The 12400-nt window shown below is 43.4% G+C and overlaps 1 protein-coding gene across 1 annotated transcript; it reads left to right on the top strand.

Annotated features, from left to right (window-relative positions):
* The first annotated feature begins 168 nt into the window (after window positions 1-168).
* Window positions 169-7545, top strand: DCPH1 (damage control phosphatase 1). Its single transcript, XM_086461104.1, has 5 exons — window positions 169-218; window positions 1753-1858; window positions 3662-3903; window positions 5416-5581; window positions 6532-7545. Exons 1-5 carry the CDS (start codon window positions 169-171, stop codon window positions 7297-7299), a joined length of 1332 nt encoding a protein of 443 aa, XP_086317230.1. The 3' UTR covers window positions 7300-7545.
* The last annotated feature ends 4855 nt before the right edge of the window (window positions 7546-12400 follow it).

The raw sequence follows: 12400 nt of genomic DNA on the forward strand, positions 1-12400 counted from the left end.
CCCCGCCCACCGCCCGCCGAGCTCCGCCAGGGCGCGCGCGGGCCGCCAGGCCCCGCCCGCCCGTCCGTCGCCGTGCCGCGCGGCGGGCGCGGCTGACTCGCCAATAACGTCCGGCTGCCTCGCCCCACTTCCGGGGGGCGGCCTGCCGGCTCGCGGGGGCGGAGCAAGATGGCGGCGGTAACGGCGCTACCGGTCTCCCTCTCGGGCAGGTTTAAGGGGTCCGTCACGGCCTGGCGCGCCCGTTACCGGCAGCGGGGTGGGGGGCAGGAGGGGGCTGAGGGACAGGTTGGTGTCCCCCGACCAGGAGTGGCTGTCTTTGGGTGCCGGCCCCTGGGTCGGGGCCTCCGGCCTAGCGGTGGGCACCGGGCAGAGCCGAGGGGCCGGCTCTCGGCCTACTGGTGCGGGCGGGGGCAGCGCCAGCGTCGCGCCGTGGGCGTGCCCGGTCGGCCCGTGGCCGCGGCGCCGGGAGGCGGCGCTGTGGGCGCCGAGGTGCCGACTCCGCAGCCGCGGGGGCGGGCGCCTCTTTGGGCCGACGTTTGCTCGCCCGGCCCCGGCTCCCTGCTGCGGCCGCCCCGGGCTGTAGCGAGCGGCAAGGCCTTGGGTGGGCGTAGGCCGTGTCGGTCTTTTGCCCGGGTGTCTTTGAGTTCGCCGGTCCATTTCGCGCCCCTGGGGCATCGGACATCTTGGAGTAAAAATAACTCTTCGAGCCGAGTGGGAGCTCCCCGCAGGGCCGGTCACGTTTTGCTCGTTGTCCTCCTCCAGAACCAGCATTTGGGGAAAACGTAAATCGAGTGTCCAGTGGAGAGCGAGCAGCGTGGGTGTTCTTGTTGATAAAAGATAAACTTTAAAGAAATCTCTCTGCTTTTAATTCAAAATGTCCTTTACACCTGGGTAACCGAGCAATTAGAGAGTGCGTTTTAGCCTAGAATTAACTGCAACTTTCTCTCCTTTGGACAGCCACTTAGCATTTTCATCCTTGCAAAGACTGCTGCTTATTTTTTCCTTTGAAAGCAGGCCCAAGAACCTGACCAGTTTGAGGATTTTTGGTTTGCTTGGGTTTATTGGTGTGCGCTGCTTTTAAGGCACGTGAACTTACTTTTGAGACTGTTGTGATTTAACCCCAGCCGGCAACTAATCACCACCCAGCCACTCGCTTGCTCCCCCACCAGCGGGGAATTGGAAGGGTGAAAGTGAGAAAACTCATGGGTTGAGTTAAGAACAGGTTAATGATAGAAATAAAATAAAATACTACTACTACTACTAAAAAATTGTAATGAAAAAGAAAATAACAGAGAGAAATAAAACCCAAGACAGGTGATGCAAATGAAAACAACTGCTCACCACCAGCGGACTGATGCCCAGCCAGGCCCCCAGCAGCTGCCTCCAGCTGACTTTCCCCTAGTTGCTGAGCGTGATGTCATACGGCATGGATTATCCCTCTGATCAGTCAGGGCTGTGTCCCCTCCCAACTCTTGTGCACCCCCAGCCCGCTCACTGGTGGGGTGGGGTGAGGTGAGGAGCAGAAAAGGCCTTGGCTCTGTGTAACTCTGCTCAGCACCAGCTAAGGCATCCCCGAGTTACCAACGCGGTTTCCAGCACAAATCCAAAACATGGCCCCACACTGGCTACTGAGAAGAAAATTATTCTGCCTCAGCCAAAACCAGCACGCAGAAACCTTGCATTTATTTTAAAAACCAGAAGATATTTCATCATTTCCTCTCAATAATAAAATTTTGATTCTCTCTTTTTTAGATCCTTTGCATATTTTACAATTAAAGATAGACTGCCCCAGATCCTCACGAGAGTTATTGATACTCTGCATCGACATAAAAATGAATTTTTTGAAGAACATGGTGAGGTAAGAGTAAGGTCTCTTTTTGCCTGAGACATTTTTTTCCCACCTAGCCTTTGAGACCCCTTCTCTGCCTTGTTTTTACTGGTTTCTTACTGCAGTCATTACTTGTCTGTCTTAATCTTTTTGTCTTTTTTTTTTTTCTTTAATCATCTTCTTCTTGTAGCTATTTTTTTGTTAATTTTGTAACTCCCCTTTCTGTCTAACCTTTTCCTGATCTATCTGTTCTGCAGCTGCTTCCCTTTCTCAGGTGTTTGTGTTGATGCCGTGTTTCACAGAATCGTAGAATGGTTTGGGTTGGAAGGGACGTTAAAGACCATCCAGTTCCACCCCCTCGCCATGGGCAGGGACACCTTCCACTAGAGCAGGTTGCTCAAAGCCCCATCCAGCCTGGCCTTGAACACTGCCAGGGAGGGGGCAGCCACAGCTGCTCTGGGCAACCTGCTCCAGTGCCTCACCTCGCTCAGGCTGAAGAACTTCTTCCTCACATTTAATCTAAATCTCCCCTTTTTCGGTTTTGAAACCGTTACCCCTCGTCCTGTCACTGCGTTCCCTGACCAAGAGTCCCTCCCCAGCTTCCTGCAGGCCCCCTTTAAGCACTGGAAGGCCTCTATAAGGTCTCCCTGGAGCCTTCTTTAAATTTAACAGACTCTAGCATCTTCAGAACATGGCAATGTTTCAATGCTTTGTTCTCCTCTAATAAGCAAAAAGTCCAACGTAAACCGAAGAAGTCCCATGCGCGATTCAGTTTAGGATGTCAGGTGTAAAATGAGCTTCATTCACCAAAATATGTTTGGTTGAATCAAGGTCTCATTTGTCAGCAACTCGTATTTGTTGAGCCTTGATGCCAAGTTGTGTGGTGAGGTTGACAGTCTGGAGGGAAGGGATGCCATCCAGAGGGACCTTGACAGACTGTAGAGGTGGGCCCAGGATGTTCAACAAGGCCAAGTGCGAGGTCCTGCACCTGGGTTGGGGCAACCCGCAGTACCAATACAGGCTGGAGGATGAGTGGATCGAGAGCAGTCCTGAGGAGAAGGACTTGGGGGTGCTCGTGGATGATAAGATGAACATGAGCCAACAGTGTGCGCTTGCAGCCCAGAAAGCCAACTGTATCCTGGGCTGCATCAAAAGCAGTGTGGCCAGCAGGTTGAGGGAGGTGATGCTGGCCCTCTGCTCTGCTCTCGTGAGACCCCATCTGGAGTGCTGCGTCCAGCTCTGGGGCTCCCAGCAGAAGAAAGTCATGGAGCTGTTGGAGCGAGTCCAGAGGAGGGCTACCAAGATGGTCAGAGGGTTCGAACACCTTTCCTACGAGGACAGGCTGAGAGAGTTGGGGCTGTTCAGCCTGGAGAAGAACAGGCTCTGGGGAGACCTTATAGTGGCCTTCCAGTACCTGAAGGGGGCCTGCAGGAGGGACTTTTTACAAGGGCCTGCAGCGATAGGATGAGGGGCAGTGGTTGGAAGCTGGGAGAGGGCAGGTTTAGACTATCTGCAAGGAAGAAGTTCTTCACCCTGAGGGTGGTGAGACACTGGAGCAGGCTGCCTGAGGAAGTTGTTGATGCTCCATCCCTGGCAGTGTTCAAGGCCAGGTTGGATGGAGCCTTGAGGAACCTGGTCTGGTGGGAGGTGTCCCTGCCATGGCAGGGGGATGGGAACTAGATGATCTTTGATGTCCCTTCCAACCCAAACCATTCTGTGATTCTATGATTTGGCAATTAAAACTTACCGCTGATGTCTTTCATGAGAAATTGATCTGTGTGTCTATAGGAATAAATGTTCAGAATAGGAACTTTTGTTCTCCACTTCTTTCAGAAGGGCGTTGAAGCGGAGAAGAGAGCTATATCTTTCCTCTCCAAACTGCGGAACGAACTGCAAACAGACAAACCTGTGACCCCCTTAGAAGATGAGCTGCCTGATGCTGCGCTGTGGAACCAATACCTGGACTACCAGAGAAACTTATCAAATGGGAATGGAGAACCGAGCTGGTTTCAGTCCCCTTGGTTGTATGTGGAGTGTTACATGTATCGAAGAATTCATGCAGCATTAGCACAGAAGTAAGTATTTACCAGCTTGGGGTATTGTTCTGCAAAGCATTATTCTTTCCTCGTTTTATTTCAGGAGAAAGGAAGACAGCTTGGGAGTAAGATAAAGGAAAAGCTTAAGCTTTTACCAGATTCTTTTTTCCCTTGTCTCACACTTCAGGTTTAAAATTAATACTTTTTCTTCTTCCATGCAGCAGAATTTGAAGTTTCCGAGGGTTTTTTTTTATGCTTCAGTTTCTGTAACTTGGTCTACATGAAAATTCGTAAGCTTGACTGGGTAGCTTGGCCTTCTTGCAGACTAACGTGCATTGAGATATGAAAGTTATTTAGTGTTTCTAAAGGTTTGTTAGTCTAGAATTATCTCTTAAGATGTATGTTAGCCTAAGACACAGAATCTGAGAGCAACTTATCTGTTGGTCCTTCTATCTTGTTGTGCTGCTCAAAATCTGAAGTTCCCGTTTACGAACTGCTTCTTGCAGCAGTAAACCTGGCTCAAGCAGCCCCTGCTGTTCATTCTACACCATCTTCTTGGTCACAGCAGTGTTTGCAGACCATATGTTGCACTGAACTTTGGGAGCTGATCCCAGTTAAAAATAACTTGGCAGGAAAAAACTTGTTGTGCTCGTACTGCGGAGAGGTGCCAGTACAATGTAACGGGGTAGGAATGAGCAGTTTATGTTCCTGCTGGCTGCCAAAAAAAAAACGGAGCTCTCTGTGCGCGCTCGATTTGCCCTTGGTGTTGCAGAGATGCAAATGCAGTAATGGGACTCTGCTTCTACGGGTGTATTGTGTGATTTGAACTCATGTAGCAAAAACTTCAAATATGAGATGGGTCTGCTGGGTTACACTTACAAAACTAAGCAGCTACTTCTCATTAGTAAGCGTGAAGTTTCTTGATCTCCATTATTTCGCTGTTCTTCAGCGTGTGCTTGGATCGAAGTTCAATCGTTTGTCAAAAGCGGTACGTCCAAATAGGTCTCGTAATAGATGAGTCTATATTTATATTCCAAGAACTGTTTTGTCATCTTTGTCATGCTAATTTTCTAAAGTCCTAGTTAAAAACTTTTGTGAGAATAACTTCACTTGCTGTAAGAGACCTTGGTGTGGGGAGTACACTTCAGCACACACAGACACACTCAAAATCGGGCCAGCAATTCACTACATGAGTCCACTTGTATGTTACGGTTTTAATTCTCCCTGTCTGAAGACTGGAGTTCAAAATTGTCACTGTGTGTGTGCAGTTCCCAGAGTTGTGGTGACTGAACGCTTGTTCACTTTCAGGATATATTGCTAGAAATACAACAAAGATGTCTCATACACTGACTGTTCCAGTGAGATGCATTATCAGGCTGTTACTGAGGTGTGTGAAAATCTACTGTGACAACTTAGAAGTGGAAAATCTAGCTAGGGCCTGCAGTATGGCCTGAAAAAGCCAAGCTTTGAGCTTGCATTTTCAGGTGTGTTTCACGTGCCGTCATGGAAAACATGGCAAGTATGTTAATATATTTGTTCTTCTACTTTTAGCCCACCTATTGACAACTTTGACGTATTTAAGGAAGGAAAGGCTCAAAATTTCTTTGAATCCCAAGAAGCTGTTATTGCCTTATGCACGCACTTTCAGGAACTTCTTAAAAACATCAAGGATCTAGACGAAAAGCAACTTCAGGAGGAACTTTCTAAGCTATTGCAGGTAAACTAGTAGTACTTAACATAAGAATTTAAAATATCTCTCCTGTGTAACAAACAAAAACTTGAGGTTATAAGGAATCTGAACTTCATATGGAAACTAAATGACAGCTCTTTCATTTGTAAAGATGCGATGAAATCCTGACAGCCGTCCTGTATTGCTGCTACTCTGGAAAGATTTAAATTTTGGTTACTTGTATTAAATGGGACATTTTCAAGATACTGTTGGTCTTAATTTTGTATTTGAAAACACATCTTATTCTCCCTCAAAACTGGTATCTCCAAAACATTTTAAGTCAAGTTTCAGCATGCCTTTTCTGTTATTTAACTATAAAATTTTAAAACGATTCATTTTGTTGCCACTCTAAAAATTTTTGACTTCTTTGGAAAAAAAATCAGAAGACAATCTGGACAAGAAGTAATTTAAAGGCTTTGTAACTGCATTGTTCTTGGAAAACAATGCCTTTGGGTAGAATACGAAATGTCATAGGATTACAAGTAAGTCCATTAGCTGGCAGCAGTGCGCACCAAGTACTTGATGAATCTTTATAAAGAGCTCGTTAGCGTGTACTTAAAATACAAGTTCTTACTTGTCTTAAATAAACCTTTTATTACTCCTTTTTCTGTGTTCCCATTGATATTTTCTGAAATTACAGCATGGAGAATATTTGTGTTTTAAGCTTTGCGATCAGTGTATTTAGGTTGATCTAAATCTTCCATCTCTGTCACTTCTGATGCCTGCATATATACAGAGCATTCTGTGGCTTCTTCCACAAAGTCTTGTCTGCATTAAGATTTCTGTACGAGAAGTTGAATGTTATTAAAGCTTGGAGGAAAATGTGGAGTTAGAGCCTTCGTGTCCCTAAAACCCAAGCAAAATCTTTAGCGTGTGTGAAGTTTAGGATGTAACTGCAGTGAGACTTAGCAAATGTTTTTGTTTTTTTCTCCTTCTAGGTGTCATTGTGGGGCAATAAGTGTGACCTTTCTTTTTCAGCTGGTGAAGACAGCTCTCAGAAATCTAGTCCTTTAGAGTTCCTGGAAGACATGACACCGTACATCCTAGTGAATGATATGGAGAAACTTTGTTCACTACTTGTAAACACCAAAAAAAGAAATACAGAAAAAAGTAGTGTTAGAGTTGACATAATCCTGGATAATGCCGGATTTGAACTTGTAAGTGATCTTGTGTTGGCTGACTTCCTGTTATTGACAAAGCTAGCTGATGAAGTCCATTTTCATGGAAAAAGTATTCCGTGGTATGTGTCAGATACCACAAAGCATGATTTTAACTGGACTATTAAACAACTGCAGTCGGCCAATCATATGTGGATGTCTAGGTGTGGGGTAAACTGGGAGGGCAATTTGAAAAAGGGAGTCTGGGTTTACCGCGATCACATGTTTTGGACTTTGCCACATGACTTTTCCAGTATGGCTGAAGTTGCTCCTGACTTGTATGCTGATCTACAGAAGTCAAACTTGCTTCTTTTCAAAGGTGATCTAAACTATAGAAAATTAACAGGAGATAGAAAATGGGAGTATAGTGTTCCATTTCGTCAAGCCTTGAGCAAGTTTCATCCTGCGCCTCTCTGTAGTTTGAGAACACTGAAATCTGACACTCAGGTTGGCCTAAAACCTGGACAAGGTGAACAAATTCAGGCTTCTGAACCTGAATGGATGGTAAGTGGAAAATACGGGGTGGTTCAGTTTGATGCTGCTCTCTAGGTAACGGTTCCTAATATTTTGAAAGAGAGGTTCCATCTGAGTTTTAACTGCTTTTTCTGTTCCATGCTTGGCTTCAGCAAAGATTCTTCTTTGTTTGTGCTTTTTCCTCCCAAGTGATTTGTTGGTTTTGTTCCACAAAGGACTGTAATGTTGTGCAAAAGTTTACAAACTGTATACATAAATCAATCTGCATTTCAATATATTTTGTTTTCCTCATGTCCAATATCAGCAAATGTTTAAGATGAACATTTAGTTGTCCATAATATTTTTTTCTTCATCAGTGAGTATGAGAATTTGTGGCTAACAAGTGAAAAATCTGCTTCAGAACCATTTCCTCAGTCCCACATTAGCGTGTATTTACTTATTTGAGGGTAATTTGTGCTCCACATGCCATGCATTGCATGAAAGTTAACATTTAGAGAATGCACAAATTAATTCCAGATAGACTCTTTGCAACCCATTGCAGGATCATAGTTTAAAATTGTTGAAAATTGAGTTGACTTCTACCAAGACTTTATTACATAAAATGGTTTTCACTTGCTTCCTGTGTCCGTGGTCAAATAACTTTTGATGCTTTGAGTATAGTTTGCTGTACATTGAGAGAAGAGTTCTTGGGTGATACCTTGTAAATAGTAGTTTAGCATTTGAATATTAAATTTTCATTTTAAAACACAAATGGATGTTGCTAGCCAGTTTGCCTATAGGAGGGGAGTTGTCCTGTCTGGTAGGAAGATCGCAGGGAGAAAGGACAATCTCATTTTGAGACTACGGAAGATGCTGTTTATCCAAGAACCTCTACCAAAAAAAAGCATACAAAAAAAAAAACCCAAACAAACAAACCAACCTACCCAACCGGTTACACTAATTGCATTTTAGATTTAATACGGATTTGAATTAAAGGTGGCCTGTCAGCAGCGTTTGTGGTTCAAGCACTGCTGCCTCTTTCTGTTGTGATAATTATCTTTTTTTGTCAAATGTATTTGTTTTTTTAAGAAGGATGCCATAATTTTCGTGGGGGAAATGCAACCCCAGTTGCACTGAGAAGTGTATGCTAGAGAAACATACACCTACAGGTTGCTGCTAATTGGAGTTGTGAGATGCCCATTTCTTCTCTTCTATCCCAGTCTCAAATTACTCAGAATTTTTAAGAAAATGTAGGGATATTTTAGTGGTTTTTCAGAGTGAAGTGGATATGTGTTATCCATTTATAAAGGAAAAATTAAAAATAAATTCTGTCAAGTCTTAAAGTACTTCTGTGGTTGGAAATAGGGGCTTTGATAGGGGACGGACTGGTGTGATGTCAGCGATAACCACCGGGTGGTTAGAAAATGGTGGTGGAATTACCCCTAGAGTCTGACCAGGTTGTGCTCTTGTCTAGAGCTGCTACAATGAGGTGAACTTGCCCCTGGTAGCCAGGGTGGCTATGTTACAGAGAACAAGGGTGGACAGCAGAGAAACTTCCTTTGCCGTTTTACATACGTCTTACACAGTGAAAAGGAGGTCACAGGAGTGGCCGTATTCGAGTACGTCCTGGAAGTGGTGCTATGGCAAGGGAACTAGAGTGACTGTGTGATAGAAAGACTTCTGCGCTTGCGGTTAACCTAAGGCAAGGGTAAGCTTTGGTGGGCCTTGAAGAAGTGAGAGGGGGAAGATGGGGCAGTATTTTGTACCTCTTTCAAGCTTTGAAAATGAAGCTGGATTCCCTTTCTGGTCAGTGAAGTCACTGGCAAGTGTGTCTTCTGAAGTGGAGAGAATCAGCTGCTGCTTATTGTGTTCATACAATAAAGATCTGTACAGCGATAAATACGCTCCAACTGCTGATGACTCTATTTGTGTTTGTGTTCTTCTTCTTACATCTGAAAGTATATTAATGTTTTAAAGTTGGAAGGTCAAGTACTCAAAGACTGAGATGCCAGGAATTTCAGGAGGCAATGTGATGTAGGCAGGGTTCTACTTTTGAGACCTGGGTTTAGTGTTCTGATCTCCTTTGTATCTCTGGCTTAGTACCCCTAAAGGATGAATTCATACTCATCCTTAGGCACCTGATGAAACTGCAAAAATTAGAGATACAGTCAAGAGAGCTGAAGGTCATGCTGCTGAAGGTCTCTTTGAATGGAGAGAGCTCAGGGGGGCTCCAGTTTTGGTGCTTTGATCACATACATAACCAACATGATGAATCTGGGCAGTGGAGCCTCAGTTTCTGATCTGTGAGCATGCTGTTAGCTGCTTTCACATGCACTTTAAAGCAACAACTTTGGGTCAAGAACAGAGAGATGGAAGTAGTGGAGTATATGCAATGAAAACTTCCCGCCTTGTTCAGAGAGACAAAACGATTAGGGGAAGAAATCTGCTTTTCCTGTGGACAGATTGTTTGTGAGGTGCTGACTTAACTTGCTGGAGAAGTTTAAAAGTGTGTAATGGACAAGAAGAGAAAGGATTTTTTCACTGTTGAGGCCACCCTTGAAGAACAGATTTGCCTCTTACACAGTCCTTACATGTGCTGAGAGACTTGGTGTCATTTGTCACTGGTGGTTCATCTGTCTCTGTGCCTGGGCTGCTTTCAAGCTCTTACTTCTGGGAGCTCACAATGCAGGTCAGTGAAAATTCATATTCTGAAGTTATGATAAACAGAATCCTACAAAATGCTGAGTCACTAAGTCGATGCAGCAGTTTTCGCTCAGCATTACTGAACCGTCTCATTGGAGCCTGTCGCATTAATGTCTGTGAGGAATTAGGGTGGTGATTTCACGAGTACCCTAAGACATGTAACTCTTAGATTAGCATTTGAATGCTAATGTGAGATGTGATGTCATGCTGAAAAAAATTTTTTAAAAGAAATTAAATTAGAGTTCTATTCTCCAGTTTATTAAGTGAGCACTTTTCATCTTTTGCTCTTCACGAAGAGACGTTTATATGGTAATACACCGTGTGACTACACAGTTACATGGGAATGCACAGCCATAACGAACAAATGCCAAATTGCTTGACGTCTATAGCTCTAATTGCAAAGTGCTATCTATAGACAGGACTGAACATGCAGCAGACTTTCCTGTTTGTTGCTTGGCTATGTTTTTGCAAAATTTGGATTGATACTATTAAAAAAAATAAATGGTGCTGTAATGCCAGTGTTGTATCCTCCCATGCCACAAAGCAGCAGTGAAGACACATGCTCTGATGAGGTGCTGGGCTTGGCTGTTGGGTTGGCTACAGTTTAGTTGAAAATAGGAGATGTTTTTGTAGATACTTGGTGTTAATTACTTGTGTAATGTAGCTTCATGAAATGGCAGCACGTGCCTGCTGCACTTAGATGGAATTTACTGTTGTACAACATAAAGCATGTGTTATAACAATAGCATATGCTATAATATAGCATATTTTTTTTTCTTGAGTGTTCAAGAACGTTGCTTCTGTACATCTGTCTTACAACTGATTGCCCAAAGTGCTTGTACAGCGTGACTTGGGAGCTACTGGTTTGTATACCCAAATTCTTGAGATTTTAGTTTCATGTGCCATTTGAATGTTTGTAGCAAAACCAAGGGTGTTTTCAGTAATTGAGGACCACAACCGACCAATGTCTTTTGACTTCTATTTTTTTATTCTACCTTTTGATCAACTGTATTTGTAAATCAGCTTTTGATAGCAATGATTTTCATTTTTGATGAAACAGAAGGAAAAAGTAATGTCACAGGCACAAGGAAGGCCAGTACACACACCTGTCTGAATACTTGATAAGTCATTATGTAAGTTCTATACAATAATTCTGTATGTATATAAGGCTTCTTAAAATAAATTGCTGTGGAAAGTAAGTTGATGGTATGACTGGAAACTGTTGCAAGAATATTGAAATAAATTATATAATTTTGTGCAAAAGTCAAACAAACAACTTTGTACAGAACTGTTAGTTTTTTTCATTAAACACTTTGTTTGCTTCCAAGCCTTCTGTTTACCCAAAATGACAGAACAAAAGTTTGGGATGGTTTTTATTTAAAGCAAAAATGTAAGTTCAAAATCACCTAAGACCTACCTAAGGATTTTAAAATAAAACTGTGAAAATGTGCTGGTTAAAACGGTCCTTTTATTTCTTTCCAATACTGCAGTGGCAGAAAGCATGTGGGCAAAAAAAATCCTATACCATGTACTGTTCATGTTTTCTTGTGTTGTTGTGGGTTTTTTCCCTAAAACAGGTTTTCAAAACTTTTGTCAATTTTTATTCTAGCTGATACAGATATAGCTGTATTTGTATCGGTCCTGGAAATAAAAATGCCACTTAAATGAACTTATGTAGGTGAGTTAATAGACATTCTGTCTCAGCTTTACAGTTGTGAATTGTTATATTGTAAAAAGCAGTTATATTGTAAAAAGGGGTTTTATTTACACTCCTTTTGCAGGTTTCGCTCATTTGGCTTTGTTTCCACTGGGAAAGAAATGTAAAATGTCCTATTATGATCATATACAATCGATAAACATGTTCAGTGCTTGTATGCTGCTTTTGTTTTATCACTTTTCAGTAAGCTAAATAATCATAGTCTTTCAAACTTCCTGTGAAAAGTTTTCATGCTTGTAGGAATTTCTTTTATCTTTCCTGGGATTCCACTTATTCTTCCAAGTCCTTAATGAAGTAAAAGATAAAGAGCTGAGCAGACTAAGGTAAGGCATGTCAAGGTTTATTTTATGGGCTTTTTTGTTTGCTTTCTTAATGTTAACTCACTGATTACTCTCATACTGTCATGGTAAGGCTGGTGCTTTCTAAGCGACTCTGATAGAAGGCCTGATGATACAGTTAGTTGTATCCTTCAGTGTGCAGTTCACACGGAGTTTTGCCTGCAGCTGTGGTGTTTCACCCGGGGATTAACGTTAAAGGAGGACTTGGTACCAAACGTGGAGATGCAGTGCCTGACACCTAGGCAAACGGAGGATGGGGTAGAGGCAGAAGGCATCCTGGCCTCCGGTTCCGTGCATGGAAATGGCTGTACAGATCCCCCGTGTTCAGTGCAACGCGGCTCAACGCTGACACAAGGCGCAGGAACGTCTCTGTGCTCTCACCCCTGAAGCTCCGGCTCCTGTAGAGAGAGGCTTTCTGCCCCCCTACCCCTTAATTAAC

The sequence above is a fragment of the Leptosomus discolor genome, chromosome 2, assembly GCF_034619465.1.
Source record: "Leptosomus discolor isolate bLepDis1 chromosome 2, bLepDis1.hap2, whole genome shotgun sequence".
NCBI lineage: Eukaryota > Metazoa > Chordata > Aves > Leptosomiformes > Leptosomidae > Leptosomus > Leptosomus discolor.

Coding starts and splice junctions, on each gene's coding strand:
- DCPH1 (XM_086461104.1), top strand. CDS start 169: ATGGCGGCGGTAACGGCGCTACCGGTCTCCCTCTCGGGCAGGTTTAAG. Junction 219..1,752: donor CTCTCGGGCAGGTTTAAGGG/GTCCGTCACGGC, acceptor TCTCTTTTTTAG/ATCCTTTGCATATTTTACAA. Junction 5,582..6,531: donor AACTTTCTAAGCTATTGCAG/GTAAACTAGTAG, acceptor TTCTCCTTCTAG/GTGTCATTGTGGGGCAATAA.